The sequence below is a fragment of the Salvelinus fontinalis genome, chromosome 1 (assembly GCF_029448725.1).
Source record: "Salvelinus fontinalis isolate EN_2023a chromosome 1, ASM2944872v1, whole genome shotgun sequence".
In the NCBI taxonomy this organism is placed as follows: Eukaryota; Metazoa; Chordata; class Actinopteri; order Salmoniformes; family Salmonidae; genus Salvelinus; species Salvelinus fontinalis.
Genome location: NC_074665.1, coordinates 18,200,100 through 18,220,853, shown reverse-complemented (window position 1 = coordinate 18,220,853; position 20,754 = coordinate 18,200,100). Strand labels below are relative to the sequence as shown.

At 40.7% G+C, this 20,754-nt stretch overlaps 1 protein-coding gene across 4 annotated transcripts in view; it reads left to right on the top strand.

Annotated features, from left to right (window-relative positions):
• LOC129827593 (cGMP-dependent protein kinase 1-like) overlaps positions 1 to 20,754 on the top strand; it is a 190,160-nt gene that overhangs the window by 153,148 nt on the left and 16,258 nt on the right. For all 4 annotated transcript variants that reach the window (XM_055888787.1, XM_055888871.1, XM_055888703.1 and 1 more), the window contains exons 8-9: positions 6,180 to 6,245; positions 19,331 to 19,405. In XM_055888787.1, coding sequence (XP_055744762.1) covers positions 6,180 to 6,245; positions 19,331 to 19,405 — 141 coding nt within the window. The remainder of the gene's footprint in view (positions 1 to 6,179; positions 6,246 to 19,330; positions 19,406 to 20,754) is intronic.

The following is a 20,754-nucleotide window of genomic DNA, read 5'->3' as shown; positions in this document are numbered from 1 at the left end:
ACTCCATCTTGTGCCAATATCAGTTGTTGTTAAGGCTTGGTTCCAATAGGTTATATATAGATTGTCATTTGGAAATACTATCTGCAAGGTTTTGTTTATCTTACCTATCATATCATATCCTTTTTCTGACTCAAATAGAATTCCCTGAACATTGCTCTGACGTCCAAAAGATTTCAGATCGACATTTTGTGATATAAAATACATTCAGAAAAAAATATATACTCGGCCATAACAGACTTTATATGGGGAAATAAAACTCATAGAAGCTGTACATGCCCCTAAAACTGATGATGGTTTTAACCTTCCAGACTTGGAGTTGTATTACCTCGCAACCCAATACTTTTACCTACAACATATAGTTAAATGCACTAAAGAGGAAGAATGGGTACATATTGAAGAGGTGTATGCTTTTCCCCAGAATCTTCTCACGTGTTTGTTTTCAAAGGATGGAGCTGAGCACATTAACAACTTCCTAGTTAAGAACATTATGACATGGAAGAAAATTAAACGGATCCTACAAGGACCAATATCACTCCCTAAAAACACACCCCTACGGAACAATCCTTGGCTTTTCAGAATTCACCGACAAATTGGCCCACATGGAAAACTAAAGGCATAGAAACCGTAAATGACTTGATAATTAGGAAATACAATTATTTCCATAACAGAATTATTAAAACGCAATTTTGGACTGACCAACGTAGACATTTTCAAATAGCTGCAACGTAAAAGTTTTATATAGCTTCTGTTGTTTTTCAGAAAGAATAGTACATGAAAGCTTGAACAGATCAAGTATAGTAATTCAATCTAAAACCTGAAGGTGTCAACAGACAGTTTAATATGGTTCTACTGAGTAATGTAGATAATACAATTATGAATCACATTAAGGCATAAGAATGAGAACAGAATTAGTTTTCATAGATTGTACAGTTGAAGTCGGAAGTTTACATACACCTTAGCCAAATACATTTAAACTCAGTTTTTCACAATTCCTGACATTTAATCATAGTTAAAATTCCCTGTTTTAGGTCAGTTAGGATCACCACTTTATTTTAAGAATGTGAAATGTCAGAATAATAGTAGAGAGAATGATTTATTTCAGCTTTTATTTCTTTCATCACATTCCCAGCGGGTCAGAAGTCTACATACACTCAATTAGTATTTGGTAGCATTGCCTTTAAATTGTTTAACTTGGGTCAAACGTTTTGGGTAGCCTTCCACAAGCTTCCCACAATAAGTTGGGTGAATTTTGGCCCATTCCTCCTGACAGAGCTGGTGTAACTGAATCAGGTTTGTAGGCCTCCTTGCTCGCACACGCTTTTTCAGTTCTGCCCACAAATTTTCTATAGGATTGAGGTCAGGGCTTTGTGATAGCCACTCCAATACCTTGACTTTGTTGTCCTTAAGCCATTTTGCCACAACTTTGGAAGTATGCTTGTCATTGTCCATTTGTAAGATCCATTTGCGACCAAGCTTTAACTTCCTGACTGATGTCTTGAGATGTTGCTTCAATATATCCACATAATTTTCCTGCCTCATGATGCCATCTATTTTGTGAAGTGCACCAGTCCCTCTTGCAGCAAAGCACCCCCACAACATGATGCTGCCACCCCCGTGGTTCACGGTTGGGATGGTGTTCTTCAACTTGCAAGCGTCCCCTTTTGTCCTCCAAACATAACAATGGTCATTTTGGCCAAACAGTTCTATTTTTGTTTCATCAGACCAGAAGACATTTCTCCAAAAAGTACGATCTTTGTCCCCATGTGCAGTTGCAAACCGTAGTCTGTCTTTTTTATGGCGGTTTTGGAGCAGTGGCTTCTTCCTCGCTGAGCGGCCTTTCAGGTTATGTCGATATAGGACTCGTTTTACTGTGGATATAGATACTTTTGTACCTGTTTCCTCCAGCATCTTCATAAGGTCCTTTGCTGTTGTTCTGGGATTGATATGCACTTTTCGCACCAAAGAACGTTCATCTCCAGGAGACAGAACGCGTCTCCTTCCTGAGCGGTATGACAGCTGCGTGGTCTCATGATGTTTATACTTGCGTACTATTGTTTGTACAGATGAATGTGGTACCTTCAGGCATTTGGAAATTGCTCCCAAGGATGAACCAAACTTGTGGAGGTCTACAATGTTATTTTCTGAAGTCTTGGCTGATTTCTTTTGATTTTCCCATGATGTCAAGCAAAGAGGCACTGAGTTTGAAGGTAGGCCTTGAAATACATCCACAGGTAAACCTCCAATTGACTCAAATGATGTCAATTAGCCTATCAGAAGCTTCTAAAGCCATGACCAAATTTTCTGGAATTTTCCAAGCTGTTTAAAGGCACAGTCAACTTAGTGTATGTAAACTTCTGCCCCACTGGAATTGTGATACAGTGAATTTATAAGTGAAATAATCTATCTGTAAACAATTGTTGGAAAAATGGCTTATCATGCTCAAAGAAGATGTTCTAACCGACTTGCCGAAACTATTGTTTGTTAACAAGAAATATGTGGAGTGGTTGAGTTTTAATGACTCCGACCTAAGTGTATGTAAACTTCCGACTTCAACTGTATGTGTTTTGTTGCTAGACTGAACACATAATTAAAATTTTGTCCATATAATTGGAAAACGCAATAAATGTATTGTATCTCACTGGGGTTTCCTCTCGTTAGTTAATAGCATTACAATTCTTGTTTTTTTCCCACAACAAACAAAGACAAGGATATCTTGTTATACGCTGCTTCGATGTTCACCAGAGTAGCAGTCACAGCCCTGAACAGCTAGGACATAATGAGCTATGGTGGTGTATTAGTTAGACTGAAAGACGCTATATCTCCAAATCGGCCTCTCTCCCTTTGATCTCTCCTTTGTCTTAATTAGCACACAGTCTTCTCCATTATTACTGTGTTTAGCAAATCAATCAGTGCTTGAGAAAGGGGCCGTGCTGTTTACCCAAGACGCTGACATTGATCTTTAGCGATATGTGCATGCTAGAGCAGCCTTGGGGGTGGAGGGGAGTGAGTCGTGAGGAGTTGACTACAGACAGGACAGCACTATAGTCCTTGTGGTTAAATGGTTTTAAGTGGATTACAGGCTTTGATGCGGAGGAAGTTGTATGCTAAGTGGACTTTCATATCCGCTTTAAACAAAACACCATGTCCCTCACATTAAGGCTAATTATTGGCTATATGGGAGATGTCAGGACTCCTCTCTCTCTCTCAAACACACAGGGCACACACACACACACACACAGGGCACACACACACAGGGCACACACACACACACACACACACACACACACACACACACACACACACACACACACACACACACACACACACACACACACACACACACACACACACACACACACACATCTTTCTTTTTCCTTCTCAGCCACACATGGGTACACATACAGTACCTGCCTGGACTTTGCCCAAGAATCTTTAGCACCAATCAGTGCTCAATTCATTGCCAGAGCCTTCCAGCTACTGAGCCAAAGAGAGCAGACTGGTCAGCAGAGTGAATGTCTAATTTCGCCGGAGTTAGTTTGGCAGTTGGCATGAGCAGCCTGACCAGCTCTAAGCTACTTTACAAAGCCTTTGTTTTTCCTGGCATCTCTCCTAATCTGTGGAATTTCTTGGCTGGGTTGTGATAAACTGAGGCCTTAAATGCCTACGGCATTTATATTTCCCCCTAGTCTTTGTTCTGTGCACACATTTCCGGTGAGATTGACAACCATAACCTTTCCTCCAGGCTGCTCTCTCACTGGTTGTTGATTGGCGTCGGTGAAGGCATGGTCTACTAAGGCTCAAATTGATCTCTGGAGCATGGCTGTGCCTGGCTCAATCTAGCCGGCATCAATGCCCACTTTCACTGCCTCTTTCTATGTCTGTCTGTCTGTCTGTCTGTCTGTCTGTCTGTCTGTCTGTCTGTCTGTCTGTCTGTCTGTCTGTCTGTCTGTCTGTCTGTCTGTCTGTCTGTCTGTCTGTCTGTCTCTCTGTCTGTCTCTCTGTCTGTCTCTCTGTCTCTCTGTCTCTCTGTCTCTCTGTCTCTCTGTCTCTCTGTCTCTCTGTCTCTCTGTCTCTCTGTCTCTCTGTCTCTCTGTCTCTCTGTCTCTCTGTCTCTCTGTCTCTCTGTCTCTCTGTCTCTCTGTCTCTCTGTCTCTCTGTCTCTCTGTCTCTGTCTCTAAGCCAATGCATCTCAGTGCTAGAGGCTTCTGACAGACACCCTGGTTCAATTCCAGGCTGTATCACAACCGGCCGTGATCGGGAGTCCCATAGGGCAATTGGCCCAGCGTCGTCCGGGTTTGCCCGGTGTAGGCCATCATTGTAAATAAGAATTTGTTTTTAACTGACTTGCCGTTGTTAAATAAAGGTTAAATAAAAACATATATTTCCCTGTCTAGTACCCTCCCTCAAAGCTCATAGTAGTTATATAATGTTTGATGTGGGATATGTTTCTCTCACCCTGCCATGATATGTGGCATCCTATCTCTAGTAAAGCTCTCCTCTCATTTCACAGGGAGGTATCTGGTGATATAGCAGCTGTAGTCTATAGTGTACTGTAGATGTTTCCACCTCCCTGCCATAATACGTGCTAATTGGCTTGAAGAATGGCATCCTGCTCCCTCGTTGGGAGGTATCGCCTTACACATATTAGCTGTGTACCGAAGCATTGAAATGAATGTGTAAGGCTAGGTGGGTGGTCGACTAGCAACAAGGGTGATGTATTCTGTGTGAAATGACCACCTCAGCCTGAGCCTTTTGAATCCCAGGATGTTCTTGTGAAGTCCAGCGAATTGTTGCCTCGTCCTTGAGCAGTGGGGGGAATCACAGCTGTTCTCCCTGGTCTGTCTATTAGAGGGCTCATTTGTTACGATGGGCTGGATATTCCCCTCTCATTCTTCCCTCTCTCCGTCTCCCTCTCTCCCTCTGTCACCAGATAGTTCTGTCAAATCCCCTAGAAGAATACACCTGGTCTCACTGGTATGGTCCATGGAGACAGTCTGGACTGGACAGCTCAGGGCAGCCAGCTGATTACATGGAAGATGGGGTATCAGATGGGGTGTCTGGGTATCCTATGACACGTGGAGGAACGTTTCTTCCATGTCTATAATTTAACAGATTTGCTGCTAGAAATGTGTTCAAAATGCATGCTCTAGAATGCCCTTCCAGCCAATCACAAACAAGTATTCAACAATGCCATGGTATAAGTAACCATATTGAATTCATGTCAATTACAGAGATGCCTGTCACACATACAGGTATGCTGTATGGTATTACTAGCAAGGTGTTCGTTCGGCCACCGTTCTGTTATTTTTAGTTTGCTATGAAATCATCTGGGCATCCCCCATTCAGTGATGTGATATACAGTTAATGCAGTTACATGCATCCACCAATAAGAACTTGGGAAGTGGTCTCATGGTATATTTGTCTCTTACTGATATCTTGCAGTTGATGCTCTTCAGGGATAACAATTTACTGGTACTCTAGACTCAATAGATAGTCTCTTTCAGCAATGTGTTGTAGCTCTATTGTACCATCCCCTCTGTGTTGATGGACAGTGTGTTATTAACTCGTTCACCTCACTGTAATTATCATGCTGCACAGCTGCTGGATGTGACCTTTCACAAGCATCAGTTAGGAGAAGACCCTCTCTCTCCCTCAGACTAATATCAGTTGAGCTGGTGCCAGATTGGTGTGTGTGTGTGTGTGTGTGTGTGTGTGTGTGTGTGTGTGTGTGTGTGTGTGTGTGTGTGTGTGTGTGTGTGTGTGTGTGTGTGTGTGTGTGTGTGTGTGTGTGTGTGTGTGTGTGTGTGTGTGTGTGTGTGTGTGTGTTTGAGAGAGTGTGTGGATGTTTTCACAGGTGGATCGCAGGACATTATAGATACCACTGACACAGATTAAAGTGATTGGGGAAAGACTTCTTCAGGTTACGGTGAAGGAGATTCCAATGACAGCATAGATAACTGTAGAGATTACGATCATGACTATTTACAATTTATAGGATGTGTTGAATGTTATGTTTGCAATTCTGTATTCACATTTTTCGAAAACATTATTCTCTTAAAGCTAAATCTAACTAGAATTTAACATGAATATTACTTTTTGAATGAACAGTGACTTACGTCCAAGAGTGAGGAATGTGGGTATACCTTTGACTGATGTGTTGTCACTTTGTGTCCCCACAGCGAGGACATCAGGACGGCTAATGTGATCGCTGCTGAAGCTGTCACCTGCCTGGTCATTGACAGAGAGTAAGTAGTTTCAAGTTTTATTTGTTACACACACAAGTAAAGTGAAATGCTTAACTTGCATGCCCTTCCCAACAGTAGGGTTGCAAAGGGAGGTTTGTTACTGGAAACTTTACTAGTAAAGTTTACCAATAAACTACCAGCATTTTGGTATCTTAGATAATTTCTTTCATTAATTAGGCTATTTTCTCTAGAAACTCATGGACAATATGGACAATATGATTTTAAAAAGTTATTCAAGTATAAATTGCTAAAGATATAAATAGATTGGCATATTTTTTCTGTTAATCACTGAAGATTCTGGTAACTTTGGTAAATTACTGAAAGCTTTGCATCCCTTCCCAACAGTGCAGTATTCAATATAGTAGTAGCCTGCAGAGTAGTAGCCTGTAGAATAGTAGTAGTAGCCTGTAGAGTAGTAGCCTGTAGAGTAGTAGCCTGTAGAGTAGTAGCCTGTAGAGTAGTAGTAGTAGCCTGTAGAGTAGTAGCCTGTAGAGTAGTAGTAGTAGTAGTAGTAGCCTGTAGAGTAGTAGTAGTAGCCTGTAGAGTAGTAGTAGTAGCCTGTAGAGTAGTAGCCTGTAGAATAGTAGTAGTAGCCTGTAGAGTAGTAGCCTGTAGAGTAGTAGCCTGTAGAGTAGTAGCCTGTAGAGTAGTAGTAGTAGCCTGTAGAGTAGTAGCCTGTAGAGTAGTAGTAGTAGCCTGTAGAGTAGTAGCCTGTAGAGTAGTAGCCTGTAGAGTAGTAGCCTGTAGAGTAGTAGTAGTAGCCTGTAGAGTAGTAGCCTGTAGAATAGTAGTAGTAGCCTGTAGAGTAGTAGCCTGTAGAATAGTAGCCTGTAGAGTAGTAGCCTGTAGAGTAGTAGCCTGTAGAGTAGTAGCCTGTAGAGTAGTAGTAGTAGCCTGTAGAGTAGTAGCCTGTAGAGTAGTAGTAGTAGCCTGTAGAGTAGTAGCCTGTAGAGTAGTAGCCTGTAGAGTAGTAGCCTGTAGAGTAGTAGTAGTAGTAGTAGTAGCCTGTAGAGTAGTAGTAGTAGTAGCCTGTAGAGTAGTAGTAGTAGCCTGTAGAGTAGTAGCCTGTAGAGTAGTAGTAGTAGTAGCCTGTAGAGTAGTAGTAGTAGTAGCCTGTAGAGTAGTAGCCTGTAGGGTAGTAGTAGTAGCCTGTAGAGTAGTAGCCTGTAGAGTAGTAGCCTGTAGAGTAGTAGCCTGTAGAGTAGTAGTAGTAGCCTGTAGAGTAGTAGCCTGTAGGGTAGTAGTAGTAGTAGTCTGTAGAGTAGTAGTAGAGTAGTTGCCTGTAGGGTAGTAGTAGCAGCCTGAAGAGTAGTAGCCTGTAGAGTTGTAGCCTGTAGAGTTGTAGCCTGTAGAGTAGTAGTAGTAGTCTGTAGAGTAGTAGCCTGTAGAGTAGTAGTAGTAGCCTGTAGAGTAGTAGCCTGTAGAGTAGTAGTAGTAGCCTGTAGAGTAGTAGCCTGTAGGGTAGTAGTAGAGTAGTTGCCTGTAGGGTAGTAGTAGCAGCCTGAAGAGTAGTAGCCTGTAGAATAGTAGCCTGTAGAGTAGTAGCCTGTAGAGTAGTAGCCTGTAGGGTAGTAGTAGTAGTAGTCTGTAGAGTAGTAGTAGAGTAGTTGCCTGTAGGGTAGTAGTAGCAGCCTGAAGAGTAGTAGCCTGTAGAATAGTAGCCTGTAGAGTAGTAGCCTGTAGAGTAGTAGCAGTAGCCTGTGGATTAGTAGTAGTAGCCTGTAGAGTATTGTCCTGTAGGGTAGTAGCCTGTAGAGTAGTAGTAGTAGCCTGTAGAGTAGTAGTAGTAGCCTGTAGAGTAGTAGCCTGTAGAGTAGTAGCCTGTAGAGTAGTAGTATTAGCCTGTAGAGCAGTAGTAGTAGCCTGTAGAGTAGTAGTAGTAGCTTTTAGAGTAGTAGCCTGTAGAGTAGTAGTAGTAGTAGCCTGTGGATTAGGATCCTGGTAGAGTAGTAGCCTGTAGAGTTGTAGCCTGTAGGTTAGTAGTTTGTAGGGTAGTAGTAGTAGCCGGTAGGGTAGTAGCCTGTATGGTAGTGGCCTGTATTTTTTATTTTATTTCCCCTCATTTAACCAGGAAGGGCTCATTGAGAATTGAAATCTGTTTTTCTAGAGCGTCCTAGCCAAGATAGTCAGCACCAAGTCATTACACAATTATAGACAGACAAGATTAAAAACTGCAGGTAATCTAATATAAAAACAGAGAATTCACAAGTGTATAACAAAATCCTAAAACAGCAAATTAAAAACATTGACAGGTCAGGGAATCAGCCTTAAAATCGTTCATCAATGATTTATAAACACCAATCGGGACAAGTTCTTCCAGTTTAAATTTTTTTTGTAAGGCGTTCCAAGCCGATGGCGCAGAGTACAATAAAGCCCTTTCATCAAATTCAGTTTGGACATTTGGAACAGTTAGCAGGATAAAGTCCTGCAAACGAAGAGAGTACCCACCACATTTCTGAACAATTAAAATGCCCCCCAAAAATGGTAGTAAACACAAAATGGCATTATAAATTAAAGAATACCAGAGTCTGAGCCTACAAGTGCACTTTATATACCAGCCAACCCTGGTATATAAAGTGCAGTGATGCTTAAGGGTTTTGCAGTTAAAAATAAATCTCAATGCTCCATGGTAAAGGGTGTCAATTGATCTCAAACACTGAGCGGAAGCATTCATATTTAAAATATCCCCATAGTCTAGTAAAGGCATACATGTAGCTGATACTAGCCTCCTTCTGGTTTCAAAAGAAAAATAGGCCTTATTCCTAAAATAAAATCTGTCATCAATTAAAATTCCAAGACATTTATATGAGATTACAGTCTCAATCTCATTGCCCTGACAGGTAGTAATAGGTGAAAGGTTCAGAGGTCTATTTCTTGCTTTAAAAAACACCATTATTTTAGTTTAGTCAGTATTGAGGATAAGCTTCAATTGACACAAGGTATGTTGAACAGTATAAAAAAGCAGTTTGCAAGTTCTGGAAAGCTTTTGTGAGAGGCGAGGCACAACAGTAAAAAGCAGTATCATCAACATGAAAGTGAAGTTGCACATTTTGCACATTTTTGTCAAAATTATTTATTTAAATAGTGAATAAGATGGGACAAAGTACAGAGCCCTGGGGCACACCATTACAGACAGACAATTTAACAGTCACTAGCCCATAAAATTGAGTGCAGTGAATTCCATCAGACAGATAGTTAGCTAATTAATAGTTAATAATTTATTATGTACCTCCTGCACTGAGAATGGCAAAAAGATAAAAGTTTGACCAGCTCTCACTGCTTCATCCACACAGGGTTGTACAGCGACAGAGGACACTGGTTCATCCACACAGGGTTGTACAGAGACAGAGGACACTGGTTCATCCACACAGGGTTGTACAAAGACAGAGGACACTGAATCAAACAGCCTACCAGATGATACAAAGTGCTCATTGAAACAATTCAGCATTTCAGTTTTGTCATATACAGCAACAGAGTCCTTCAAAACACATGACGGTAATTCATTAACATTACTGTTACCAGACATAGACTTAATAGCCTTCCAAAACGTTCTATGGTCATTCGGGTTATCAGTGGTAACAGACATAAAATATTCAGACTTGGCCTCCCTGAGAAAAAAAGAACACTTGTTTTCGTAACTGCCTAAAAATAAGCCAATCAGCATCAGAACATGATTTCCTTGCTTTAGCTCAGGCTAGATTACGTTTGTGAATAATACAAAACAGCTCAGAAGAAAACCATGGATTATCCCGCCCTTTAACCCTGAACCTGCGGAATGGGGCATGTTTGTTTACTGTCTGGAAAAAAACATCATGAAAGCATTTCCAGGCAGTTTCCACATCAGGGATAAACTCAATATACTCCAGTCAAAATAAAACAAATCATGAAAGAAAGCCTGGTCATTAAAACTCTTCAAATTTCTCTTACGAATAAGCGTGGGTTTGTCTTAGGAACCTTAGTATTTCTAACAGCAACAACAGCACAATGGTCACTTAAATCATTACAAAAACCACCAGAATATTTATGTGATACATTTGTCAATATAAAATCAATCAGATTAGATTTCTCTGGACATTTGAGATTTGGGCGAGTGGGTGAGTTAATCAACTGGGTAAGATTCATAGAATTACAAAACATTTTTAAATCATCAGACACCGGCTTTAACCAACACCACTTGAGTTCACCAATCAAGATCATTTCACTGTAAAGAAGTTTAGACATAAGGTTAATCAGAGAAGAAAATGCATCACCGAGAGCAGAGGGGGGTCTATAACAGCCAATCACAGTTATAGAGAGACCCTTTGAAACCTCAATATTCAAAGCAAGAAATTCCAACTGTTTACAAATAGTTACATACTTTGCCACACTTACAAGGAATTTAGCCTTTTACATATATAGCCACACCCCCAACTTTCTTAACTCAAGCAGTGCGATACACATTGTAACCATTTATACAAATATCCTTATCAAGAACAGACTTGCTGAGCCAGTTTTCAGAAAACACAATTACATCAGCATCAGTTGATTTAGCCCAAATCCGAACCCCACCAATTTTTGACAACAGCCTACTTACTAAAACCAGATCTAGATTTAAAATCAGAGGGGGGTCGGAGACATTGCACATCAGGGCCAGGGTTTTAGGTTGCACTCTACCATGATATCAACATTAAATTAAAGGTTAAATAACAAATCAAAAATATCAACAACAGAAGAATAACTAGGCACCTCTGTTTAATAACCTTGCACGGCTTCTCTTTTTTAACCCTTTACTGCCATGACAAAACAAGGTACTGCATGGCATAATCATCATAATGATTAATGGTTAACAGTAGCCTGACTATAGGATCAGTATCTTTTAGCAAGATTATTGATCCATATCATTGGTTACAGATAATTCATCACTGATCAATACTATGCCATGTATTCCTAATCAGAACAAATACCTTCACATTGAAAAGGTAGCTACAACTATACAATTAAAACATCATATAAAGGAGACTGAAAAGGTTCCTGTTCTGAATGACACCCAGCTTTGTAAAACAGTGGGACTGGGGATGGAGTGCTGTGCACAGCATGGTAGACTGAGCCTGTACCTCCTCACAGACCCAGCAGCACTCACTGTGTGTGGTCTGGGTCTCTGTGTGTCTCTGTCTCGGTCTGTGTAGCTCAGAGCCAGAGGCAAGGCAAAAGAAAAGGCAATCCCAGCACAGCAGACAAACACTGGAGAAAAGAGTGAACCATTCACCTTTCTCTTTGCAGGAAAGCCACCATTAATTTTATCACGTTGGCCGGCTGAAAGCTTTATGGCCAAGGCCATTAGAGAGGGCTTGTTTTGGCTGCCACGCTGTGCTCCCTCTGTCGTCATGCCGTTGTCGTGCACATAATGATGTGATCGTTGTGGTGTGGTGGGATTCCTGGAGTGTGTCTGAAAATAACACCCTATTCCAAAAGAAGAAGGAACTGTATTATGAAGCCAAGATCAATGATGGACAGAACGATAGAAATAGTACTTCATATGAAATGATGGGCAGAAAGACCAATTCAACTCCGTATTTCATCCAATCAGATGGCTTATTCATCACCGAACCATTTGATGTTGCCAATTATTTTAATGATTAGTGGGCAAACTTAGGCAGGACATGCCAGCAACGAACAGTGAGCCATTGTATTCATGCATAAAACCATAAACAATAATGAAAGAAAAGCATTGTAAGTTTGACTTTTGTCAAATTAGTGTGGAAGGGGTGGACAAGTATTGTTATCAATAATGTCAAACCTCCTGGCGTTGACAACTTACATGGAAAGCTAGTGAGGAGGGTAGCTGAGTCTATAGACACTCCTATATGTCATATCTTTAATATGAGTCTAGAGGAACGTTTTTGTCCTCAGGCCTGGAGGAAAGCCAAAGTCATTCTGCTACCCAAGAATGGTAAAGCGGCCTTTACTGGTTCTAACAGCTGACCTATCAGCTTGCTGCCAGGTCTTAGCAAACTGTTGGAAGAAATTGTGTTTGACCAAATGCAATGCTATTTCTCTGTAAACAAATTAACAACAGACTTTCAGCATGCTTACAGAGAAGGGCACTCAACTGACACACATTACTGATGATTGGTTGAAAGAAATTGATAATAACAAGATTGTGGTACCTGTAGTGTTAGATTTCAGTGCTGCCTTTGATTTTATTGACCATAACCTGTTGTTGAAAAAACGTATGTTTTGTAGCTTTTCAACCTCTGCCATATCATGGATTCAGAGCTATCTATCTAATAGAACACAGAGGGATTTCTTTAATGGAAGATTATCTAATGTTAAATTTGTAAGTCGCTCTGGATAAGAGCGTCTGCTAAATGACTTAAATGTAAATGTAATGTGAAGTGTGGTGTACTGCAGGGCAGCTCTCTTGGCCCTCTACTCTTTTCTATTTTTACCAATGAACTGTCATTGGTAAAAAATAGTCAAAACATATTGATTAAATGGTTGTAAAGATAGGGAGAGGTCTGTCCGTGATTAAGAGAACCTCTGCTTTTTTGACACCACACTCCACAAAGCAAGTCTTGCAGGCTCTAGTTTATCTTGATTATTGTCCTGTCATATGGTCAAGTGCTGCAAAGAAGGACCTAGTTATGCTGCAGTTGGCCCAGAACAGTGCTCCACATGTTGCTCTTCATTGTAATCAGAGGGCAAATATCAATAATATGCATGCCAGTCTCTCTTGGCTAAGAGTTGAGGAAAGACGGACCGCATCACTTCTTGTTTTTATAAGAAACATTAATGTGTTGGAAATTCAAAATTGTTTGCATAGTCAACTTAAACACAGCGCTGACACACACACTTTCCCCACCATACATGCCACCAGTGGTCTTTTCATAGTCCCCAAGTCGAGAACAAACTCAAGGAAACGTACAGTATTATACAGAGCCATGATTAGGGCTGTTACGGTGACCGTATTACCGCCACACCGGCGGTCACGAGTCATGACAGCAGTTAAATTCCAAATTCCACACTCTCTGGTCAATGCAAATGTAATCAAAAATCTAACCAAACACTTCATGAGAGCCTATGAGCTCACGTTGCACACCATTTCTATAGGCTATGCAATTGCGTGAGAAAGCTGGTTGATGGCCTCTACTAAAAAGAGGAGGTCCCCTCAGCTTTCTATAGTCTAGGCCTACTAGATTTTTTCCTAAACTTTCCTAATAATAAGGACATTGCTTTTCTTTAAAATAGAAGCATGCCTGGCTGGCATGAAAATGAACCATGGGAAAAGCATTTTTTCCAAATCATAGTAGCACACCTCATGTAACCTTGCCCATAGACCTACATGTTTTGATGAGGTTTGTATTACAACTAAAGTGGCCAAATAACTTTTTAAAATGAAGCACATTAATCTGCTTTACAACAGGTGTAGAGCCTAACTGGCATACATATGCAGCACCTGAGTTTCAAGTACATTTTCACCATAAAAATGCACCTTTATAATAAAAGCATTACATGTATAATTGCATTTGCAGTCACTTTTGAGAATGGTGTTTTCCTGCTAACGGAAAATTCACGCTTATAGCCTACTGCTGTGTGCGCATTTCTGAGCTTATAATGTGAAGAAATAACCTAATAGTTTAACATTTTAAGTTAAACATTCTCATTTGTTGCGTCAGCCTCATTGCTTAAAACAGTTTTTCTGATGCTAGTGGTTGTATTAATTTGGGATCTATCGCATCCCATAAATGTTTGTAATATTTATTTATTGCACAGAATAGGTAAACTTTCGTACTATGGGGGATAGTAGATTGACATAGGCTAGTGCTTTTGCTGTTCGTTAGGCTTGCTCATCTTGTCGGCTGACGAAAAGTAAATGTGGACATTTATTCCAATATCTTCAATATGAGCCTCGGAATTGGATACAGACTTGTGCAGTTGCGTCCCTGATGTGTCTGTCTTCACTTGTAGCCTGTGAGAAAATCCTGATCACCTGTTGGAGAGCCATGTGAGTGAGAGATGCTTCAGCACGCATCCGGGAAAAGGGGATTATAATTATTACAGCCATTGGTCGCAAAAGGCATAGATTTTTTTAGGGGGCATTACGGCCACACACATGCAGCTGGGAAATTCAAGGCATTATCAAGTGCTAGTCACATTGTGAATGAGAGACTGATGAAGTGTGTACAGCCTGCACAAAAAAAAAACAAAGCAGAGCTCATGCCTTTCATGCAACTTTTTTCAGATCATCATTAGTCGTATCATGCAGCCTTAGAATGTATTAAAAATCAAAACATATAGCCCAACATTTGTATCAGAACTAAAGTTACATAAATAACTTAAGCATATAGGAGTACCTGTTTCTTTGTTAACCGCTCAACACAGAATAGCTGGATGTGCGCAATCTCTCAAATCGTTTCAAATCGTCTCAAATATCCCTTCTATTTTATTCAGCTATGGTCAATTGTGTTATTCAAACTATAAAATAATGCCATGGAATTCTAAGCAAATCGTGTCTGCTAAATCTTGTCTGCTAAATCTTGTCTGCCATATTGCATAGCCAGATCAGGGCCTAACAAGGACAACTCAGAGTATGCTATTTTGTTCTTCTGAAATAGACTACATGTTTCTTTAGACCTGTATAAAATAAGTAATGGATTTATTGTGATGATGTAGACTATGTTACATGGATTTATTCGACTTTTTAAAATGTGGACGTTCCAAAGGTCTGCATCAATGTGTGGAAGCCAAGAGATGCTAAATGTGTTTATGTGAATTAACAGTCAATTACCGTGAGACCGGCAGTTATTTGCTTGACAATCACCGGCTGAAAAGATGTCATGGCCGCCACAGTCCTAGCCATGATTGCATGGAACTCCCTTCCACCTCATATAGCACTAGGGAACAACAAACCTGGTTCAATAAAACAAATAATGCAACAACTCACGGCACAACGCCTCTCCCCCATGTGACCTACTTGTTGTGATGGTGTACTGGGATGTACAGTATGTGTAACTGATAGATGCACACACTACATGTTCAGGTTTTTAAATATATGTCAGTTGTAAAGTATTTTGTCTGTAATGTCTTCTTCGTTATGTTTCGGACCCCAGTTAGACTTGCTATCGCTATTTGGCGTCGGCTAATGGGGATCCTAATAAAATAAATCCCTATATAGTGCATTACTTTTGACCGAGGGTCCATGGTGTAGTGCACTATATAGGGTACCAAACATACGCTCGGACAGGCAGACAAACAGTGTGGTCAGGAAGACATAGCAATGATAAGCTGAGTTGAGCCGAGTTTGGACAGCCCTGCTCTGGGCTATGAATTTCTGAAGTCTTGTGCATCACTAATATCAATCTCATTTATATGGCAACTCGACCTTATCCAGTGGGAGTGGACAGCTTATATATGGGCTTTTATAGAAGAGGCACATTAAGAATACAATTTTAAATGGGTCAGCTTGTAGGTCTATATTTAGAGCAAAGCAGTTCACACTTCAAATACCCTTTATTGCCTATCATGGGTCATTATTCCTGGATGATATCGGAATCTTTTTGCAGCAGCCAAGTCACGAAATGATAATAAACTCCTACAGACTAGACATAAATTTCACATAATGAGTTCATAACTGTCAGGGAGATGTGACAGTTCTAGCCTAACCTCACCCGAGATCAGATATTCTCTCACACTTACCTTAAGTAATGTTGATTGTGTGATTACTATTTCTCAAAACTATTTTTTTAAAGATCCTTGTCAAAATTCTTAACGGTCTGACACTTGAATTTAACACTTGTGAGAGCAGACTCATGAACCGCAGACATAACTGTCTATCTATATCTGTGGCGATTATAGCCATGGCCTCATAACCATGGGTTCACATGAATGACTATTAGGAGAGTCAAAGGATGCCAAGTCATGCTCTGATGAAACATTTACCAGCACTGAGTCGATATTTCACCATCAATATAATGTTGAATTACTGGTAGGAGCTGGAAGGGAAGGTAATGAGTTGGGTGGTAGAAAGGGAGGGCAGTGGACAGGAAATGGGGGGCACATGGGAGAGTGAGTATTCTGTTTTGGAACATCAGGCCGCCTCACTGCCTCTCAGCACCCAATGGCCCAGACAAACGCTTTTCAGCACTGTTGCCTGCTGGGAGGAAAAAGCCCCAGATTCATCACTCCTCAGACAGGGCTCAGATGTGTCACATTTAAATGTCCGGTTTTCCAACCTGCCCCCTCTCACTGAAATGCTGTGTGGTAATCAGACCCCTCTTCGCCCCTCGGATGGTTTCAGGCGCTTCGGAAGCACACCTAATGATCAAAACCTGCTCACCCCAAAAAAGCATAGGAGGACACCTAATGATCAAAACCTGCTCACCCCAAAACAGCACAGAAGGACACCTAATGATCAAAACCTGCTCACCCCAAAACAGCACAGAAGGACACCTAATGATCAAAACCTGCTCACCCCAAAACAGCACAGAAGGACACTTAATGATCAAAACCTGCTCACCCCAAAACAGCACAGAAGGACACCTAATGATCAAAACCTGCTCACCCCAAAACAGCACAGAAGGACACCTAATGATCAAAACCTGCTCACCCCAAAACAGCACAGAAGGACACCTAATGATCAAAACCTGCTCACCCCAAAACAGCACAGAAGGACACCTAATGATCAAAACCTGCTCACCCCAAAACAGCACAGAAGGACACCTAATGATCAAAACCTGCTCACCCCAAAACAGCACAGAAGGACACCTAATGATCAAAGCCTGCTCACCCCAAAACAGCACAGAAGGACACCTAATGATCAAAACCTGCTCACCCCAAAACAGCACAGAAGGACACCTAATGATCAAAACCTGCTCACCCCAAAACAGCACAGAAGGACACCTAATGATCAAAACCTGCTCACCCCAAAAGGGAAAGATTAAGCATTTTAAGGGAAATAATGACTAGTCATCATAATCTGGTTATTTTTTCATATCCAGATATTTGTCTACTACTCTGAGATAAGAGGAGGCCTCAGATAGGAGTTCAAGGTTTAGCTGTCAGTCATTTATATTTTCTTTCATCTTTAAATGTATTATATTATGACATTTTGACAGTTGCCAACTCCTTGATAAAGTGTAAGTAAGTGTAGGGTTTAAATACTAACTCAAAGAAACAATGGAAGATTGCATCAAAAAACACTGATTTACCATACCTTGTCAGGTAAATAAATTACATTTCTAACATCCAGTGATTCTTGTTTACCTTGACAGTATCATTGATAAATATATTTACCCTTCGGAACAGCTAACGTCTATCATATCTTGTCTGTGACAGAAAACTTAGGGTTGTCTTTTGAATGATCAGAGTGTGGGCCGGCAGACATTAAGTTGTTGACTTCCAAAAGAACAGATATAAGCCTTCAATTGAATCTACTATATTACTTTTGGACAATCAGATCTTTTGGTTGTTCTAAAGCATTTCCTCCGTCAAACTGAGACAAGCACGTCTGCTCTCCTCCTATGCGTCTCACTATTGTGAGAGGTTTAATGAAAATGATTCAATCCTCTGAAGCATAAATAGACTATGTATAGATTCATAATAATAACAATCTATTCTATAAAGTGAGTACTCTTGAGATGGATGTTACATTAACACTGACGTTGTTTGGGGAGGGGAAAGTACTATTCAAAGACAGTTTTGTCCCAGTAGCGGTAGCCATCTTTTAACCTATTTTTAACATGTAACAGCAAACCTACTTAGTGTGATTCATTTGGAACCAAAATGGGAGATACCACTCTTTTGCTTTGCTGATTTACACTGCTGTGGCTCAACCAGCACAGAATGAACAGTTTGCTGTTATTCAAACATTGTCTCACTCTGCTCAAAGCTAATTTCCTAGATAGATTTTTGTGACAGATGCTAGTGGTGATTTGCTGCCCTCCTGTGTCTCATGTATTAATAATGCTGAACTCAGTGAACATTTGTAACAATAGCAGCATGGCTACGTCCCAATAATCTCTCCTTCCTCCTGAAGTGTGCACTCGTTGACTACTCCCCACAAATGTAAAAGAATTGGATTGGCGTAGGCATGGGCTGTTTTCCGTCATTTGTGTTTTAGGAGAGATCATTGAGATACAACCATAAGTGACTGTAACCTAGGTGTTTTAGGAGAGATCATTGAGATACAACCATAAGTTATTGTAACCTAGGTGTTTTAGGAGAGATCATTGAGATACAACCATAAGTTATTGTAACCTAGGTGTTTTAGGAGAGATCATTGAGATACAACCATAAGTTATTGTAACCTAGGTGTTTTAGGAGAGATCATTGAGATACAACCATAAGTTACTGTAACCTAGGTGTTTTAGGAGAGATCATTGAGATACAACCATAAGTTATTGTAACCTAGGTGTTTTAGGAGAGATCATTGAGATACAACCATAAGTGACTGTAACCTAGGTGTTTTAGGAGAGATCATTGAGATACAACCATAAGTGACTGTAACCTAGGTGTTTTAGGAGAGATCATTGAGATACAACCATAAGTTATTGTAACCTAGGTGTTTTAGGAGAGATCATTGAGATACAACCATAAGTTATTGTAACCTAGGTGTTTTAGGAGAGATCATTGAGATACAACCATAAGTTATTGTAACCTAGGTGTTTTAGGAGAGATCATTGAGATACAACCATAAGTTACTGTAACCTAGGTGTTTTAGGAGAGATCATTGAGATACAACCATAAGTTATTGTAACCTAGGTGTTTTAGGAGAGATCATTGAGATACAACCATAAGTGACTGTAACCTAGGTGTTTTAGGAGAGATCATTGAGATACAACCATAAGTTATTGTAACCTAGGTGTTTTAGGAGAGATCATTGAGAAACAACCATAAGTTATTGTAACCTAGGTGTTTTAGGAGAGATCATTGAGATACAACCATAAGTTATTGTAACCTAGGTGTTTTAGGAGAGATCATTGAGATACAACCATAAGTTATTGTAACCTAGGTGTTTTAGGAGCGATCATTGAGATACAACCATAAGTTACTGTAACCTAGGTGTTTTAGGTAGTCAATGATTAATGTGACTCTGTGTTCACTTTCAGTTCATTTAAGCACTTGATCGGGGGCCTCGAGGACGTCTCAAACAAAGGTTATGAGGATGCAGGGGCCAAAGCCAAGTAAGTATCTCACTCTTCACATACAGTTCCCTACATGCATCCGATGGACAAAATTGTGTATCGTCTACATACAGGGTATCATTAGCGTCACACATATTCCCGTTTCCTTATACACCCATACATACATATACACTAGATACTGTATATATATACATGTAACTAACACCACTCAAGCACACCTCATTACAACAATACCATTCAGCCCCAAACACACACCTCATTCACACTAAACTCCCCTAGCCATTGCAAAACCAGATGAGGTTGTAGTCGATGCATGGAGTTAATTAGTCTCGTTTCATCTGTCTTGCCGTTCCTCTGACCTCTTCCTGGATATAATTATCTCTGCTGCACCGGCTTTCCATAAAGAGAAACTTCATCCAGCCCAATGGCTTTAGTTACATATGAATCCTACCCCAGTCCCTGCTACAATTATTGAGCTCTGGAGTTTAGAATGCTTTCTTGATTTCCTGATTGGTGGGGAAATGAGGAATATGAGGAATCCAACTGATAATAGTGATTCAGTTATAGTGGTCTTGTCTTCAGCTCGCCATTTTAATTAGAGAAGACACATTGCGTTTGGTATTTCGCTGACCTTAGAACATATTGTAGTTTGTTAGTAGGCAGGCTAACGATACATGCTGCTCTTGAAAACTGATCCGTGTAACGGGCACATATTGTTCTCATGACAGCGTTTGGAAACATTCTGCTCTCCTGTTTTTGCTGCTGAAGTGTGTCAAGCAACAAACTGCATGTCCTTTGAGATAACATTAACCATTGTTTTCATCAACTCAAAGCAGATAGGTATTGAACAACTCCTATGTTAAATGGCGTGCAATTAAATCCCACGTTTGTCATTGACGTGGGTAATTACTGTCTGTATGAGGGGGCTCCCTCACAAACGTACAGCCCAGATAACACATCATGGTGACAGAGTAGTCGGTCGTCTGGTCCCTAGAGCCATGAGGAGGACATCTGTCCCTAGAGCCATGGGGAGGACATCTGTCCCTAGAGCCATGGGGAGGACATCTGTCCCTAGAGCCATGGGGAGGACATCTGTCCCTAGAGCCATGAGGAGGACATCTGTCCCTAGAGCCATGAGGAGGACATCTGTCCCTAGAGCCATGGGGAGGACATCTATCCCTAGAGCCATGAGGAGGACATCTGTCCCTAGTTATATATGCAGCAGTGTCCTCCATTGTCAGGGGGCCTGGTGTGTGTGTCTCAGATAGCATTTAATTTGTCTGTAAGTCTTTTATGTTGGTGTACTGTAGTCCCTAGTGTATTCTTCCCATGCCTTCTTCTGCATAACATAGAGACGTGACTCACTATGATGGGTACAATGAATTTGC